The following is a 19,859-nucleotide window of genomic DNA, read 5'->3' as shown; positions in this document are numbered from 1 at the left end:
TACAGCGATACTTTGATGAGAATGTGGGGTCTGTCCCTTCGGCCATCTCCCTGTGGGAGGCTTTTAAGGTAGTTCTCAGAGGGGAGGCCCTCTCCTTTATCTCCCATGCCCGGAGGCGCGAGCGGGAGGAAGTAACCCGGGTGGAGGCCGAAATTGCGGAACTAGAGGGTGACCTGGGGAGCGGGGTAACGGACGCCAAGTTGCATGTTCTGCACCTCAAGCAGGCGGCCTATAGGGCCCTCGTCACGGAGGCGGCCAGGGGCCTCAGTAGAGAGCAACAGGGGCGATTGTATGATGTGGGTGATAAGGCTGGTAAATTGATTGCGTGGTTGGACAAGAGGGAGAGAGCGAGTCGTGTGGTTCCTTTGATTGAGGGGATGGATGGTGTGCGTGTCACCGAGCCGGAAGCCATTGTCTCCTGCTTCGCGGATTACTTCCGCGAGGTATACTCCCCGGTTTCTCCCTGCTCGGAGGAAGATTCCCATGCCCTGCTTCGGGACATCGCGCTGCCCTCCCTTACGGTGGAGGACAGGGATTTGCTGGACGCTCCTCCCACCTCGGACGAAATTGCCCTGGCTATTCGCTCGGTCGCATCCGGCAAGGCCATGGGCCCCAATGGTATCCCCATCGAGCTTTACAAGCTGCGACCGGATGCACTGGCGCCCCACCTGCGCGCGATGTTCCTGGCGGCCCACTCGCAGGGTTCCCTCCCGCCGGACCAGCGTCTGGCCACAATCGTGGTGATCCACAAGGAGGGGAGACCCCGTGAGCGGGTTACATCCTATAGGCCTATCTCGCTCTTGAACGCGGAGCCCAAAATCCTCGCCAAGGTGCTGGCCAACCGGCTGGTCGGCGTGGTGGGCGATTTGGTCCACCAAGACCAATCTGGCTTTATACCCCATCGCAACACGGCTCTGAATCTGCGACGCTTGCACGGGGTGCTCGCGCGTGTCCCGTTTGTGCGGGAGCCGGCCATCTTGGCGTCCTTAGACGCCACCATGGCGTTTGACACGCTTGAATTGCCATACATCTTGGCGATGCTGGCGAAATTTGGATTTGGACCGGGATTCATTAGCTGGGTCAAATTGTTGTATTCGGGCCCATTGGCGCAGGTGGTGGTGAATGGGCGAGTCTCGGCCCCATTCGCGCTGGGGCGGGGCACGCGTCAGGGTTGCCCCTTGTCGCCGCTCCTGTTTGCACTGGCCTTGGAGCCCTTGGCGGAGTGGCTGCGGTGGCACCCCTCTATCCGTGGTCTCCGCTGGACCCCCGAGCATGAGGACCGCGTGTCCCTCTACGCCGATGATATCCTTTTGTATCTCGCCTCCCCGCGTAACTCGCTGATTGTCCTGGTTGATGTTTTGCGCTCCTTCGGTCGTAACTCAGGCCTTGTCATCAACTGGGCGAAATCCTGCGTATATGTGCTTTCCGGGGAGGCTCCGGCCCTACCACGGGACTGCCCGATCCAGATTGCCTCCCAGGGGTTCCGGTACCTGGGTACATATATTACTCTAGACCCGGAGGCCCGCTACGAGCAGAACTTGCTACCCCCCCTCCAGCGCTTGAAGGAGGACGTTGCGCGTTGGCGGCGTCTTCCGCTCTCGCCGCTTGGCCGAGCGGCCTTGTTTAAGATGATGTCCTTGCCGCGCTTTCTGTACGCGCTCCAGAACACTATGGACTTGGTTCCGGCGCGCTACTTCCGTGAGGTGGAGGGCCTGCAGCGGCGCCTGTTCTGGGACGGGAGGCCGCGTATTGCTCTGGCTAAATTGACGCTACCGTGGTACGATGGGGGGGTTGCCCTCCCGGACATTAAACGGTATTACTGGGCCTCCCAGCTAGCTGCAATTAATCATGGCCTTTACGGGCCCGCCCTGAACCCGGCATTTGAAATGGACAAGATGCTCCTGCCCGGTGGCGATTATAATCGAGCGCTCTACTCTGGCGCGCCCGACTCCCGTCTGACGGGACCGACGCGTGTCATGGTGCGTGTCTGGCATGCGGCTAATGCAGCTATGGGGTGGAAGGACCGTTTGACCCGGGCGTCACCGCTATATGCGTCTGAGAGGTTGGGCTCCCTGTGGACATCGAAGGGCTTCGAGAAGTGGGACACGATCGGAATCAGCACAGTGGGAGATCTCTGGACGAGGGGGGGATTCAAAACTTTTGAGACGCTGCAGACGGAGTTTCAGCTGCAAGGCAGTGAGTACTTTCGGTACTTACAAGTCCGCCACGCGCTGGGCTCCGTCTTCCCTGATGTCGCGTCCATTCCGGAGTCTTCCCCCCTGGAGGACAGAGTGCTGGATGGCCATGTCCCAGACAGCACGATCTCCCTTATATATAAAAAACTGATCAACGACAGATCGTGCCTGCTGACTAGTCTCCGCGAGGCCTGGGTTGCCGACGGGCTGGAACTGGACGACGAGGGCTGGAACTGGACGACGAGGACTGGATTTCCGCGGTGGCCTCTCCGAAGGAGGTGGCCATCCCGGCTCGCCTTCGCTTCGTCCAGCTTAAGATCCTCCACCGGGTTTACGTGACGGGGCCAAGGCTTCTACATATGGGCTTTGCTGGTGACGGATTGTGTAAGCGTGGCTGTGGTGCCTTGGCAACTTTCATGCATATTCTGTGGGAATGCCCAAAGGTGGAGCGATTCTGGCGTGGTGTGCATGAGGTCCTGCGTGTGGTGACGCGTGTCGCGCTGTTGCCTGAAGCGAGGAGATGCTTGCTGAATGTGTGGGAACCAAATGACTATTCGGTCCCGCAGACGCGGTGGGTGACTCTGGGATACATGATAGCTAAGCGTGACATTGCTCAATTGTGGGGATCCCAGAGGCCCCCGGCGGTGTTGGCCTGGAAAGAACATATGGATTGGTGTATGTTTCGTGAAAAGGTAGTGTATGTGGCGAGGGGTAAGCCTGGGGCGTGGGTGAAAATCTGGGGCCCCTGGAACGCCTATCGCGGGGGTATTTGTGAGCCGCCACTGCTACCGGCTGCCTCACCAGCTCCGTCCCCCTAGCCGACCCCCTCCCTCAGCCGTGGGCATGTGGTTCCCCAGTCCCTGATCTATTCCCAGTCCCCTCTTCAGAGTTTGGCTGCTGGTTGGGATCCCCCACTTAAGGAGCACGTGCCGTCACTTTGGATGGCGGGTTGCCTTGCGGGTGTGGTTTTTTGTGTTGTTCTGTTTTGAAAAAAGGAAACCGTATTGTGGGCTTGGAGTTATGTGGCCTGCGCTATTGATATCTCCTGATTTACCGATCTGCACCGCCAAGAGACTCTTACTGTAGATATGTCATATGCTTCTGCCACTCTAGCGGCCGGCCGGATGGTTGTAGGCCCATACTTGTAACCTTTTTAAAATGCAATAAACGGTTTCAAAAAAAAAAAAAAAAAAAAAAAAAGAATTCAGATTGGCCCTTCATTACGCTCCTTCCAGGATGGCCTCAAAATACACCTGCTCAATTAGTATCTCAAGACTTACACCCACATGCATCCCTTACATCACTAATCTTCCCTTCCCGGTTATATCATCTATCATGCCTAACCTCAGCATTCTTGCCACCAACTGTTGTCAGGACAGCACAACCATACTATGCAGGTCTTTGTCTATTGTTCTTATTTGAGGCCAGGGCAACAAGGTTAGTGTAAAAGAGCATGTAGGTGTGTGTGTGTGTGGGCATGGGCTTTAAAAACTATATGTACAATTTTGGCCATTCTCATACTGTTGCCCCTGAATGAGTCTTGCGCCAGAGTGCTGGTCCCAATACAGTGACGGGTCTTCCTCTAGGCTCCTCTCTGATATAGTACACTCTGAAATACCATGCTTGCAATTATATAAAAACAAACCATTGCTGTACTGAGGAAAATAACTTAAGATATGCAGGTTGTCGGTAGACACTTATGATTTGGGAAACCAGGACATTGTATATGGCTGAACTGATTGACAAAACCTCAAAAGTGCATTTATTTTCTTTAATTACTTCATTTAGTTTGAGTTTGTCTTTTAATATTTTGTTTACTAAACGAGTTTCATATTTGTGTTAAACACATCTTAACACTATAAAAAATGAAAATATGTGAATAGCTGTAAGCATTGGAACTAAGGAAGAGAAAATTAAACAGTTAAATCTATTAATATCGCAGTTCAGCAAATCGGATTTCTTCAGAATTAGAGAGCTAACTACTAATTACGCAAATCTTGTAGCATGGTGTGTTTCAGTTCGGGAATTTCTTCCGTATCCTGATAAACCGATCGAGTATGGATTTTGCTCATGCAATAAACAGCAAAGGAATGAGATTTGAGGATTTAATACCAAGCAGTAAAGGGGAAAAACAGGCTTGACAATAGAACATTCTGTCTGAAAATACAATTCATTAAAGCATTTTAAGAAATACATTAGCGACCATGCACATAACTTTAACAAATACATTTAATACATTAACTCATGGAAATATCCCTTTGTTATGCTCCAGTTGGAACAACTGTCACGCTTTATAAACATGCCTTATTCATTCATTCATTCTCATGAGTAATTTTGGACAAATATACTTAATCCTTAAAAAGCAGAATGTTGACAACAGATATGGTCTGTATTTATCACGTAGACATGGGAAAGTGAATTCTAGTATAAACTTCAACTCATTTCACAAGGCATCTTACAGCTAAGCACAAAATAACCTTTCAATTAAACTGTATGTCTAACCTTTGTTTTTTCATCCACCACTCTTAGTCCGTCGGCTGAAACCCACAGGACGGCCTTCACAGCCTTCTTTCCAGTCTTTCAATAGAATGAAAAAACAGTGTTATACACAGTACGTAATAGGACAATGAGCAAATTTAGTGAGCACAAAAGAGTAGCTAGTGTGAGTGCAGCTCCAAGACCATGTTTAATTGAGCCCAAAGCCAGCGACTCCAAACCAAACTATAAACCATTCCAAGAGGAAACCAAGCAAAAGCCAAGATCATAGAACCACACTGAAAAAGGATAGGGCAAGAACAGGTGATCACGTTGTTAAATGCAAAGATTTATCAGTATAATTCTTAGTTTATTATGAAAATGTACACTCAAAAATCTAAATGTACACATTGATGCATAAGGAGTTACACCACTGGTAGCTTTGGAAGGAGTGACATCTTTAACAGTAATCAAGAGGTACATTTTAAAGTCAAGTCTCTTTTTGCTGTAAAATCCACCAAAACTCTCACAAATTACCATGGCATTGAACTAAGCATCAACAAAACAAATGTTTCCAAATATCCTTAACATCAGGTGCTTTATCTCTTATTACTAGTGATGCCAGTGTTTTCAGCAGTATTTGAGCACACTTTCCTTTATCTCACAGAAGACATGTTCCCCAACTGACAATCCTGGAAGAAAGGATGGTGTGTTTGATATCTATTTTTCTGGTACACTTGTAGGAATTCTTCAAATCAAAATACATTGTTTTTGTAAAAAATAAAATTGATAGTACCCATCCCCCAAACCAAAAGATAAAAAAGCAAATTCAAATTGAATATAATCAAAATTTTATGTTTTTACGTGTATCATAAATCACTTCAAAGACCAGAAATGAACGCTGTTTAGAAAGTGCGAAGTTGAAATATCCCCAAACAGGCACAACGGTCCTGACATTATAAAAAGCATGTGGATCTTTGAGCGGAATCATCCCACTAACATTTCACAATAACATTTTGAATCAAAAGTGAACTAGGATATAGCCCACCCATTCCTTATGCATATAGCTGAACTAATGTGACAGATTATCGCACATGAAGTTATCAGAATTCGCAAAGCTACAAATGATAGTTAGCAAAAGAAAAACGCACAGTAAGAAAGATTTACTTCAAACTTTTTTTTTTAGGTCTGGTCAACAGACAGCATTAGCTACCTCATCATCCTTATGTAATAAAAGATAAATAAATTAGGTCAGACCTCTTTAGTCACTGGCCACTTCAACTGTCATTCATGTTTTCCTTCCGCCTACCACAGAACACATTGGGCAAGCCAATTTGAACCTTTGGCTCTTGACACAAGTGACAGACTTTTTGTTCATCACACGTGCCCATGCACCAAAAATGAAGTGCACTTGAGCTTTTTTCTTTTTTCCTTCCTATTCCAGGTCCATTTTTAAAAACTCATCCTGTGAAAAAACAATATTTTCGGGTTATACTAATTCAATGTTATCTTTTCTTTGGCCATAAAAATTGTATTTTCCTAGGATATGTAGCAAGACTAAAAAGTGATGGCTATTTTTTCTTTTAATTTCATTTTTTTTGCATGCATATGTCGCCATGTATAGGCAGTGGCATGTTTTCTTTTCTAGTCACTGGCTACACCAAGTTGCCAAGTGCGGTCACTCTAAATAAATGTATTCATCAGTCGTTTGTGTAAAGCCCCAACACACAGATAGCAGCCATCGCACAGTGACTTGAATGTGTGTACAAGAAGATTGCACGCTGAAAAGTATTTCTTCAGGATAAGACTTACAACTGCCCTAATTCTCAAGCAAATGGGATGCTCCATACAACCACTGTAGATATGATTGTCAAAGTGTGCCTACATAAAGGATCATTTTCTTAGGTAACTGACTAGACAGAGGTGCAGATGGAGTTTTAGCTGCCGGCAGAGGAGAAGGGATGAGCCTTCAGATCCCTGCGAAGCTTCAAGAAATATTAAGCAGAGAGCAAGATTCTTCTAACCTGATTTCCCCAAAAGTGATCTGAAAGCTGTTACGATGATAGAGAGGGGAGCAATTATAAATCTCACTATGTCGAAGGTGGTTGAAAGCATCTATACGACTGGATGATATAGAAAACCATCAAACTGACTAATGTTGCATAGTTTTGTGGTTATTTGTTAGAGTATTAGAAATGTGGGCATCACACACTGCGGTGAAATAGTGTCCATGACCCAAATTGAGGATACCAAGTCAAAGGCAAGATGGCAGCAACAAGGAGAAAGGGCAGTTATTTTCACAATAGTACCTACTGACCAGATTACTACTGCTTCAAAGCATGCTCTGTGTTTCATCTCTACCTCAGAATCTGTTGTCAGGATGACATGTACACCTCAAGCTCTACCATTCTGTGACAACAGGAGCTGCAGGACTGTGATGGGGAGGTGCAAGGCTGTCAATAAATCTCAGAGAACCTACACAATCCCACAACCCTGTGCGAACCCACCTCCAATGTAACATAAGCTGTTACAATGACATCTGATTCTGAGCTACAAGGACAGCTCCTGTTGCCCTTCAATAACATCAGAGGAAGAACAACTTTAGAGGCAGAAGGCTTTACCATCATTCAGACTCCCTCAACACAACAAAGAGCATTGGTATATTGTAATAAAATTTCCTAATGGGATTTCGCCTTTGTTTCAATAAGCATCCTTCAGCGGATTACTCAATGAGTTTTTCCACACTAAGTCCGAATGTACACTCTTGTTACACCTAGAGTGGCAAGATACGCGCCTTTGAAATAGGTTTGCTCTTTCTAAGATTGACCATGTCGAAGGCGGCACACCTCCTGAGTGATGACAAGCCTTCGGTTAAGCTCCTTTAATGTATTACATTTGATAAAGTGTTTCTTCAAATTACCCAATAAGAAAAATTATAGGATATTCTCAACAATACACAATTAAATGTTTAGTGTGCCAATAAGCGCAGTAAATATGACCAAACATTAACACAACTTTAGACTATTAAGTTGAACCTGACATGACAATAAAGAAAATATGTACACAAAGAACACATTGTGTTAACTCTTTAAAAGCTAAAAGTCCAAACGTTAAGCTCTTAACACTTGAAACTTTTTGAGATATACTGCAAGCATATCACTTTCGAGGGATACGCTAGTTAACTTTTCATAAACCTGCTTCGAACACGTTTTCAACCATAAATATGCACACAAGAACCATACATTTCCAACTGTATAATCTAGAGGTACATCTTTTCACTGTAAATAACAATAATTCTGTCAGTAATGAGACAATGCTAGTGAGAGCAAGCACTAGAGACAGCAAGTACAAGCCTCTTGATGCTATTGTGAATTGAGACGCCATACCAGTGGTGTAACTCCTTACCATTTAAGCGCAAACGTGGCAAGAACTTACTTTTCCAAAGAAGCCTTTGAAGAACTTCCTTTCCTGGAGGAACAGGGGGGACAAGTCGAGTACTATTACTGAAGGTTGTTTAAGGTGTCCCAGGGTGTAAAAATCAACATGCACACAAAAGTTGGGAATGGAGATGGGGTATTAGGAATATACTGTAAATAATGGCAGGTAAATATGGAAATCCTGAATGTTTTAAGTGCGTTACATGGAAGAAAAGAGTAAGTTCAAGTCTTGAAGGAGGAAACAAAGACCTATTTAGCCCATGCAAAGTACATAATAAGGCTTGATTTATTTGCATTGGAAATTTTAGTTTTCAAGGTTTGAAGGTCAAACTCGGCAGCAATTGGACGATCAGTAATTCTTTGGTTTGCAAGTCGATGGGAAATAATTGCCATCTTAATATTCAAACAAATTTCTCCCCAGACAAAACTAGTTAAATCATAATGCAGGCAAGACACACTGGTCTGCCTTAGTTACCTTACATAAAAAAAACTGGGCCAATACAAAATATGTGCCAATCCAGAAAAGAGTCCAGTCCTATGAAGAAGTAACATCAATAGGATGAATTTTCAACAAACATATGCATTCCAAATAGAAACTCATTTGCCACAATCTTAATGTAGCAAATGCATCTCTTAGATTACACGTTTGTAAGGCTGTATTGATGTTCTACTATGGCACACCTTTCTACTAAGGGGGTAAAACGTTTTTAAAAAATAAAGTATGACATTCCTTACTTCTATTTATTTTGCTTTTTAACTTTTTGTAATCATTTTTCTTATTTGGGTTGTGCACAATTTGACAAACTGCCCTCACCCTCACACAGAAGGTAGAATTAAAAAGAGGAAAAAGTCAGACTGAAACAGCAACACAAAAACATTACATATTCTTTTATTTTCCACAAACAAAGAAGCAAGACCATGTAACCTTTGACTCTGATGGAACACCACCTGTTTTTATTGGGATATGCCGCCTTTTAACCTTTTTTTTTATTTTTTAAATGACTATAGTTCAGGCCATTTTGTTAGTCACATCGGCAGGTGTATTATCAGGCTTCTGCTTTTCACTATGTCGATCGTAAAAATCACTGCACTTTAAGATGCTCCTGCCCCCTTTGTAGGAACTGAAAATAGCATGTAGGAGAAAAATGACAGAAGCTGTGCAGAAAGTGTGCAAATATAAACCAGATGTGCAAGTATTCATCAGCCATGTGTTGCCGTAGCTACTTATTTGTAGGATATAAAAATGTTTACATTCAAATATGAATGAAGAGACATTTTCTGCAGCAGTCAAGAGGTCAAAGATAGTGTCACATGTCAAAATATTTTGCCCAAGAAGGTGTACACGGAGAACTTGCAATATGTTTCTTTCTGCGTATAATAAAAAATAAATGGTTAATTCACTATGTATAGTCTAAAGCCTCCTGTTGACTGAAGATCTGACAATCATTACTCTGGGGACTTTGAGTATCAAAAATGTTGTGGAATCCAATATCGAAGGGAATAATGTAAGACTTCGTACCGGTCACACCTTGAGATTCAGCCGCTGCAGTGAATATATTAGGAGGTAAATTCCACAAGGATACTGACATGCAGGCAAAGGGCTGAACATCGGAAAGTGGGAGTGGGCTGGGGAGGTGTTCAAGCTCTGCTCTTTGTAAAAATCACCTAAAGTGGGAAACAGGCAGAGGCGCTTCAACTCCGATCAGGCTGAAGTGGCTAGAATATCACTAATGTTAAACACGATCTTGAAGGCCTTTCTAAACAGGCTTCCATAGGGACAGTCTTGCGAGTATTTAGTATCCTGCTGCGCCCAACACAAATCCAACAGTCAGTGGAATATAGCAGGGCTGTAGAACAGTATTCTCTACTGACCCAAGGTCAAAGTATCTTAACGATGGTGATTTCTTTAGACTATCTGACTCTTTAACCAATGTTTGGTTATGAACGTTGAAAGAGCTGGTAGTCCCATCGGATCATATAATGGAAGATGGGATATAAATGTCTTCGTACAAAGCGAGTCTATAGGCTCAACTGATACTTTGAATACTATATGCTCCCTTGGATTCATGTTGCATACGAATAGGGTGTACCCGTAATCTAGATGCACATTACCTGACCCTGTTGCATTTTACAATTTTTCTATTTTTGCTGTTTTTTGTTTAAAGCTAAATGAAAAGGATTTAAAAGAATAATGTTGGAGAAAGCATTCTTAATTACAGGTAGCAGTTCATTTAGTCCTAGCATAAGCACAGTAAATATCATGAGTTAATTCTATGATGCACCTCTGGTATCTGAATAACTATACATTTTTGTAATTATTTTGCTGGGAAGAAAAGATTTTGGCAAGATTTAACAACTAATTAGAGGGTCGAGAAACTGCTGCCAAGTCGAATAACTATGCTTTTTATTAAACAGTCAGTAATAATCAGCGCGTGAAAGCTACAGGCGATTTAACAGAACACTTTATCCCTAAAGGATAGTTAATGGTTAATTTTGTTCATAGCTGAAACGTGTTAAGAATTTTTGGCAGAGAAAGATCAATCCAGCAAAGTTAATAGAAAAAGATGTCATGCATCAATGCAGTTAATTGTAACACATGTGAATTTTCAACAGATAGATTAATTTTCTTTACCTGCTAAAACAAGAAAATGCATTAAAACCAATTGTCAATGGTCAAACAATTAAAACACAAATGACAGCCATTTAAAATGAGAAGGTACTTTAAAGACAAGGTTACACAGGGCCTGCTTGTGAGTAAGGTAGTCCAGTGCAATGCCTCCACCAGCACTTGGCGCTGACACCATTTATCTGCGTTCTATTGACAACTTTCTCAGGAGGGATTGGAATACCGAGCTATTCAGCAAACACTGCAAACACACACTTTTCAACTGATCAATATCGGCAGTTTATACCAGTCTAAATGTGTGAAGGGGAAACAGTGGGTAAATAAAGATACCCCGTTGAATTATATGAAGCAGAACGCCATTTCCACATACAACAGCTTCTTTTCAAGAGGAGAAATGGAAACAGGAGTTACTGACCACACCTAGTAAACACCAGACCCCGTGTCCTGCCCACTTCGAATCATCCCCACAAAGTTTAAATGCAACCTGTGACATATCAAAGTACAATAAAATTAAATACTGTTGACAGTAGTGCTCTTCAAAGTTTCTTTGTATTATAGACCACTGCTCAAACTTGCTTATTTCCACTGGCGTAGCTAGGGGGGGGCGAGGGGGGCGGTCCGCCCCAGGCGGCACAATTTTGGGGGTGGCCGCGCGGCACTGGTCGCCCGATGCGGCCTTTATAATTTATTTGGTTAAACTGTGTCCCCAAATAAATAACGGCTGCCGCGGCCGCAACCGGTCACCAGTGCCGCGCGTGGCCCAGTTTGAAAGTGTGCGCTGAGCGCACTTAGCACTGACCAGCCTCCAGGGCCGTCAATCACTCTAGTAGCGCGAGCGCTACCAATGACGGCCCTGGGCAACAATACAAAAACACATGAATTTATTGTGGCCAGCCCTGCCCTCGCGATGAGAACGACGTAGCAGTGATGCGTCACGCGCTTCACGCTACGCGCTCTCGCGCTCATTCTGGCCTGGGGGCAGTCAGTGCTGATATCTGGGTAATTTGATGGCTCTGGAGACAGGTCTGGCGGCTAAAGAAGTTTGAACCAACCTCGCCCCTGCCTGCCATAGAGACCCGGGAGCGAGTCACAAGTGAGGTAAGACTAGAGTTTTCCAACAGGGCTTTAAGTGGGATAAAAAAACTAGGGAGGGGGAGGGGGGGGGCTCTCAAAGGGGGGTGGCCGATTTAATTAAGGACGTGGCTTTAAAACACTTACCCTAAAAATATCTGATTAGCATAGTGTGCCGCCTGACTTGTATTTTGCTGTTTCGGTCATTGCATCCAGCTATGTGATACAAGAAGTAACATCATACCTACGACCATATTGCCAGCACAACCTTCTTTGATAACTGTTGCTGGCATATTTTTCAGTTTTTTCCCCATGCATAGAGTGAAAGAAAAAAAACAGACTGGTAGTTTGCAAACTACTGGGGGTCTCTCTTGCCATCTCAATAGAGGACGCACTCTTACTACGTCATCACAAGGCCTTTCCCCCTCTACCTTTGCTTCTGCCGCCCTTAGGTGGGCGCTGCTTCTCTCTGCATAGTGGGCTGTTATCAGGACTTCCACAAAGCATGCAAAGCTGCCACAAGCCCTCCGGTGCATAAATGGAGGGAGGTGCTTGCTCAGTCTGAAATAGGCAAAGGCGCTAAGTTGTTCCAAGAGGTGCAGAGGGGGCGTAGCACGATTGATAAAGCCAGGGCATGGGATGTATTGGTTAAAAGCCTGAAAAACCCTGCAACCGACTCCCCTGAGAGCTCCTTACTTTCAGACCCTGACCAAGGAGAAACCTAAACTTAACCTCTTCCATACAGGAGGATAGGGGGATCTGGGCCATACCCTCTCTAAGATACTATAGGTGACAGTACACACTGCTGTGCAGGAGGAACGAAGGACATTGTGATTCATAAACTGATGTGAGGCAGGGGATGGGGTGGGGGTAGGGGGAAGTTGATGAACGGGCCCGTGTCAAGACTGTGATTGGAGCAGGTCGACTGCATTTTGTATGTGATATGTATGATCTGCCATGCTAAACAGAAAATAAGTTTATATCTGAACGGCTGCACTTGTTGAATATTGCCAAAATCTCAGATTTATACACTTGCTGCTGTCCTGCACTTTACTGTTTATTTTTGATTAAAAGCAAAAACATTTTGTGGAAAAAAAAGTCTTATTCACATTTTCATCTTCAATCTTGTGAACTGTGCTAAAGTTCTGTTTTGTTTTTGCATGGTTTATAACAAACGCTGTCAGTTTAGCATTGTCTCTGGGTTTTTTAACGCTTGAGACGTTCAGTGGTCAGTTTGCTAATCCACCTACTGATGCTAAATTGCCCCCTCTTTGCGACAAACTAACCCACGCTGGAACATAATCAGCAGACTGGGGAACACGTCAGGCAATAGCGCCTTGGGCAGACCTTAAGCATGGGAAAGGCCTGGCAGAATAATGGCCGATTTTGTTTGGCCCGGGAGATCAGGGGAAGTGCTAACATCTGTATAGCTCATGAAGCAGTATTGGGGTGAGGTGTATGCACAGCCCAGAAAGTAAAAAGACAATGCGAGTGTATGCACAATCCAGGACCAGATATACAGTACTATTTACAGTTGCTTTCACTACTTTGTAAGAGAATTGGGTTTCTGTATTGCCCAAAAATGTTTCAAATGCATGTAATTTGAGGTGGTTCCCTTTCAAATGTCATTTACAGACGGCTGCTATCCAGACAGCCCTTGAATAAACTTATTTTGCTCACAGCAGGTACTACTGGGATTGTCTCCAAACGGGAGTGCCCAAAACATGGACACAATCAAGAGTTAAGTTCCTGCACCTGGCTATCATCCGCCACTTTGTGGTAGTTATCAAGGACCTACAAATCGCAGGCCTGACCTACAAACTACCTCACCTTGCCCATCAAAAAGCGCAATCCCATCTTTCACCCCTACCATCTACCAAATGGCAGTGCACAAGAACTAATCAAAAGTCCTATGCTAACAAAGTCTTAGTGGAATTTCTGAACGTGGGCCTGTCTCAGTCCTCACTTCAGTGTTTGGATCGCCACCCTCCAGCCACAGAAAGCAAGCAATACACTTCTACTGTCTGGGAAGCTGTCCTCGTCCACCATTATAAGCTAAGGTCAACCGGGGGCATCCAATATGGATTCCAATGGTTTCAGTAATCAGGCTCATGCACCCACCGAGTCCTACTGCTGCGCATGTGCTTATATGCATGTGTACACACATGCACAAGCACTCTACAAACTCACAGGGTGCTAGTGCGCAGTTCTACATTTTCCCACAATAGCAGAACTTTACATTGATAGGAGTCAGTGGGCAACACTTTTACTGAATAGGATAAAAAGGTTTGGTCAAATGTGAGATTCTAAAGCATGATATGCTGCCATCATCGTCTTATGTTCTAAACCCACGATAGAGATAGTTGCCCTTCGTTCACTCTTGAGTATGCATGGTGCGCCCCCAAGTCACAGGCACGCCTAGGCCTCTCCGCACATGCTAGGTTAGCATGACATAAGGGCCGAAATAAAAATCAGACTAACAGATAAGTAGGCATTCAGGGCAAAGGTACATACCCTGCAGGGGACATTCCCGTTCAAACAGAAATCATTCCTAGCAGCAGATAGACTGTTTGCCTAATTCTAGTGCTTTTCAAAATACTTAACATAAGCACCATCTCACATATGTATTGTTTTAGGTTTACGATTTTACATCCTTAGTTGCATGCAATCTTAAAAAGCCTCACACACACATTACACAGAGACAATCAATCATACGTGTTTTAAATCAGAGTATAGAAAATGTTTACATAAGCCAAAGGACTAAAAGTGTAGGAGTCACATGTCATCCATGTCCCATGTCACAAGTCCCCAGATGGATCATGCAGTCTGTGTATTCTCTTTTGTACTGCCAGTCACTGGTCTATTCAACTGTGTAGCCTTGGACCGCGTCATGTATGTGCATGTAATTTGCATGATCGAGGTAACTATTAGCGGCAATACTATGTGTCTCTCGGACCTCTTTCAAGTGCTCGCCATCCTTTTTCCCCAGCACTCCCCCCCTCCCCCCCCCCCCCTCCTCTCCAGGGGCGGCAATCTGAGGGACAGCCCCGGGCGCCACAAGCTCTAGCTACGCCTCTGCTTATTTCGATTCCAAATAGCAATTTCAAAGCAACAATAAGCTATTAATGGGAGGGAAAAGATAACGGAGCGTGCCTCATATGGTAATTCAGTGGTCCATCTGTTACTGTGGTAGCGACAGAAGTTAAGTTACACCTTAATAGTGTTTGGAGACTTGACGGAAAGGTGAACTCTGATCCAGAAATAAGCTACACCACATCTGTCACAGCTCCTAGATTAGGGATGACCACAAAACAAAAATACAAATGAAGAAGAATGTAGAAGATCTAGCATCCCTGCCAGAATGCTATAAAGAAACACTCTTCTGCTCCGACAGAAATTTACATTACCACAGGTCTACCTTACTGTACTAAACAAAGAAGACAAGTTAAAAATAAACTAAACGGTTTCCCAGCAGCAGAAAGTGCGGAGCTGTGGGCCTGCAAATGATTAATGAGACCTAACTGCAGACACGTGATACTTTCTCACCTTTCCAAAGAAGTGGCAAACTCGTTAAGAGGCATGGGTGTCTCACGAGTACCCATCACAGAGGCAATGTGGGCACCATAAGGTGAGATACAGTTTGGACCATTATAGGATTCCAACAAGCCATTGCTAATTTGTCTTCAGACTTATTGCAGCTGACTCATCCAGTTCCCTATGAGCACTCTTTTGTAACGTAAATGAACTGCAAAATCATGACTCCTCGGTTATAGACAGGCCTTCAGTATAGGTGTAAAAATGTCAAGTCAACCGAGACTAACGTAAAGAAGATGTATCCACAGAATCCAATTAGCTGGATTTTGCAAGCATGCATCTTTAGTAAAAGACTGAGTTTAAGCTGCATGTTTATGTGTCCAATTTGAAGCACAACATTCCATCTGTAACACGAATGCTACCTTGAAGGAAGCAATACAAAATGAATGTGGAGGTACACTTTGGGAGGGCCAAAAGGACTTCTGAGACATCTACCTGTACAGGCTGCGTGTTCTGCACATGCACCCAAACCTCTCCCATCCGTGGCAGTAATCACTGTTCCCATATACAGATTGCTAGCATTGTGTCGATAATTGCTGGATATATCAATGCGCTTATTTTGCCAGTTAAGTCCTCAGCTTACACCACACATGCATACAAAGAAAGAAGTTACAACCTTTACCTCCAGGCTCTTAACATGCATTGGTTGGTCATTCATGTTGCATGGCACATATATTACGTTTAAATTTGAGACATTCGTATATGCACCATATTGATAAAACAGAGTGAGAGAGAGAGAGAGAGACTCGGAGCAGTTCAGTTCTATAACTTGGCACACCTACATCATGGCAGCACACTTCAGCATACTGATACACCATCATGCCAGTTCCACACCTAGAACAAATTAAAAGGCCAAACTATTACTCACACAACTTTGCTCGTTTGGGTGCTTCTCGAGGCACCTGAAGTTCAGCTAACATGCCTCTACCCACAGTATCCATCACTTCACTGCTATCATGCATGGAGCAGGGTTTCCATGCAATGGGAAGTGGTCTCGTACAAGCTGAATTGAATATGCTACTTACCAGTATGCATCTGTTCTTGGCATGTAGGGCTGCTGACATTCATATCTGTGCATAGATCGCCGCCTAGTGTTGGGTCCGGATGTTTGCACGTTGTTGTCCTGGAAGAGTCTTCGAGGTATCCTGGGATAGGTGACTCCTCCCCTGGACTACAGTGCGCATGGGCATCCTCTCCATCCTCAGATTGTTTTTCGCCATTGTGGCAGTGATGGAGTAGATACAGAAAGTGATGACCATGCTTACAGTAATTCTGAGAGCTGCAGCTGCTACAGGCGCCGGGGAGGAGGGAGGGCGATATGAATGTCAGCAGCCCTACATGCCAAGAACAGATGCATACTGGTAAGTAGCATATTCAGTTCGAGGCATGTGGGCTGCTGAATTCATATCTGTGCATAGAATGTATAGCAGTGCCCTCTATTAGCGGCGGCTACCAGTGCCAGCTGCAGCGGTCTGAAAAAGGGTTTTGAGAACAGCCTGTCCTACAGCTGCCTGCTGTTTTGATTGCACATCTACACAATAGTGTTTGGTAAATGTGTGTGTGGTGGACCAGGTGGCTGCTCTACATATATCATGCAGGGGAATATTTCCTAGAAAAGCCATGGAGGCCCCTAACTTACGTGTTGAGTGGGCTCGTGGGGGAATAGTTAATGTGCGTTTTGCCTTTTGATAACAAATTTGAATACACTTAACTATCCATCTGGCTATCCCTGCTTTGGAGATGGCGTTACCTTTGTGGTGTGGGGCAAAGGCAACGAACAGTTGTTTTGTCTTCCTAAGGGGTTTAGTCCTGTCGATGTAGTACATGAGGGCCCTCCTTACGTCTAGTGTATGGAGTGCTCTTTCCGCGACAGTTTGTGGGTTTTGGAAGAAAACGGGCAGTTCAATAGTTTGATTCATGTGGAACTGCGATATTACCTTGGGCATGAATTTGGGGTTGGTACGTAGTACGACCCTGTTGGCGTGAACCTGTATAAATGGCTCTTGAACTGTTAGTGCCTGGAGTTCACTAACTCTTCTTAAAGAAGTGATTGCTACTAGGAAAGCTACTCTCCAGGTGAGGAATTGAATCTCGCATGAGTGGAGAGGTTCAAAGGGTGGACCCATCAGGCGTGTGAGGACCAGGTTGAGGTTCCACAATGGAGCCGGTGGGTGGCTTGGTGGAATGATTCGTTTGAGTCCTTCCAAGAATGCTTTGATGGCAGGCACTCTGAATAGTGAGAGGTGCTGCCTGGTTTGCAGATAGGCTGATATTGCGGTCAAATGGACACGTATAGAGGTGTACGCTAGATTGCATCGGTATAGGTGTAACAGGTAACAAATGATGTTTTGGATGGATGCGTCCAGCGGGTTAATGTCATTATTACTGCAATAAATGACGAACCTTTTCCATTTGGCTGCATAGCAAGCTCTTGTAGTGGGTCTCCTGGCCTCCTTGATGATGTCTATACAGGCAGGTGGCAGGTTGAGGTAGCCAAACTCTAGGACTTCAGGAGCCAGATTGCCAGGTTCAGCTGTTGCGGATCTGGGTGCTGAATCTCTCCATGGTTCTGCGTCAAATGCGCGGGTTTGATCCGCAGCCTTTGATGCGGCACCACGGAAAGTTCGAGGAAGGTGGTGTACCATGGCTGGCGTGCCCACGTAGGAGCAACTAGGACGAGTGTCAGGGAGTGTTGTCTGAGTTTGCGAGCCACCAGCGGTATCAACGGCGCTGGGGGAAAAGCGTACGCAAATCTGCCGGACCAGTTCATCCATATCGCATTGCCCTGCGACTGCGGATGTGGGAACCTGGCGGCAAAGCTTTGGCATTTTGCGTTTTCGCTTGTGGCGAAGAGGTCTATCTGTGGATGACCCCACTGCTGGAAGTACGGTTGGAGTACTGAAGGGTGTAGCTCCCACTCGTGCATCTGGTGGCTGTGTCTGCTGAGCAGATCCGCCATCTGGTTGTCCTTGCCCGGGAGGTGCTCTGCCATGAGGAACATGTTCCTCTGAATGGCCCACTTCCACATGCTCTGAGCCAGATGAGACAACTGTGGAGAGTGTGTTCCTCCCTGCTTCTGTATGTAGTACATGGCAGTCATGTTGTCCGTCCGGATCAACACGACTTTGTTGCACAGATGTACTTTGAATGCCTTCATGGCCAGGAAGATTGCCATCAGTTCCAGAAGGTTGATGTGCATCTTCTTCTGTTGTGTTGTCCATAGTCCCTGCACTGTGTAGTGGAGTACATGAGCTCCCCATCCCTGGAGAGACGCGTCCGCTGTCAGTACTATTTGTGGAACAGGCTCTTGGAACGGTCGGCCCTTGCAAAGGTTTTGTGGATTCCACCAATGCAGAGAGTTGTATGCCCGACCGCTCACCAACACTAGGTCTTTCAACTGTCCTTGAGCCTGATTCCACTGACGTGCTAAGCACTCCTGAAGCGGGCGCATATGTAATCGCGCGTGTGGGACTATGAAAATGCAGGAGGCCATCATGCCTATCAACTGCATGAACACTCGCGCTGGAAGTGAGTGTTGGGGTTTGAACCTGGAGATCAGCATTTGCATGCTGTTGATCCTCACTAAATTTGGCTGAGCTGTGGCCGCCAGAGTGTCTATAGTCGCACCTAGGTACTGTTGTACGTGTGCGGGCTGGAGATGGGATTTCGGGTAATTTAGTGAGAATCCCAGACTGTGAAGGAGGTGAATGGTGCGGGACATGTGGTTGGCACATTGCTGGGCTGATTGTGCTTGAACGAGCCAGTCGTCCAGGTAGGGGTAGACGTGTACGTGCTGCCTCCGTAGATGTGCCGCCACAGTAGCTAGGCACTTCGTGAAAACCCTGGGTGCTGTTGTCACGCCGAAGGGAAGGACTTTGAATTGGTAGTGCTGCCCCTGAACAGTGAACCTGAGGTATTTTTTGTGTGAGGGGTGAATGGTTATGTGGAAATACGCATCCTTGAGGTCCAGCGTGGCTAGGAAGTCTCCCCGCTTGAGAAGCGGAAGGACTTGCTGGAGAGTGAGCATGTGAAAGTGCTCGGAAAGAATGTACCGGTTCAGGGGTCTTAGGTCTAATATAGGTCTGAGTGACCCGTCCTTTTTTGGTATTAAAAAGTAGAGGGAGTACACTCCTGTACCCTGCTCGTGGACGGGTACGACCTCTATAGCGCCTTTTAGAAGCATACTTTGCACCTCCTGCTGTAAGAGCGTTAAGTGCTCTGAGGACATAGGACGGTTTCTTGGAGGTATTGTGGGCGGAGTGGAGGTTAGCTCTAGACAGTAACCGTATTTGACAATATCTTTGACCCACCTGTCCGTGGTGATGGAGTTCCACGTGGACAGGAACCTTTGTAGCCTTCCCCCGACAGGTGTTATGTGGTCGGGAGGAAGGGAGAGGGCGTCACTGCTTGTTCTTGGGGGAGGACCTGGTGTTGCCGTAGCCGCGTCCTCTTCCCTTTGTA

General features: G+C 45.5%; 1 protein-coding gene across 11 annotated transcripts in view; it reads right to left on the bottom strand.

The window, feature by feature from the left end:
• The window catches only part of NUMB (NUMB endocytic adaptor protein), a 421,644-nt gene that overhangs the window by 115,249 nt on the left and 286,536 nt on the right, over positions 1-19,859 (bottom strand). For 8 of the 11 annotated variants that reach the window (XM_085627239.1, XM_085627247.1, XM_085627238.1 and 5 more), the window contains 2 exons: positions 8,106-8,138; positions 4,698-4,772 (listed from right to left, as the gene is read on the bottom strand). In XM_085627239.1, the coding sequence (XP_085483365.1) occupies positions 4,698-4,772; positions 8,106-8,138 (108 nt within the window). The remainder of the gene's footprint in view (positions 1-4,697; positions 4,773-8,105; positions 8,139-19,859) is intronic. The other 3 variants (XM_085627246.1, XM_085627248.1, XM_085627245.1) reach the window with 1 other exon arrangement.

This window comes from Triturus cristatus, chromosome 9 (assembly GCF_964204655.1).
Source record: "Triturus cristatus chromosome 9, aTriCri1.1, whole genome shotgun sequence".
Taxonomy (NCBI): Eukaryota; Metazoa; Chordata; class Amphibia; order Caudata; family Salamandridae; genus Triturus; species Triturus cristatus.
Note: the sequence above shows the minus strand (reverse complement) of the source record. Positions and strands in the feature narration are given on the sequence as shown.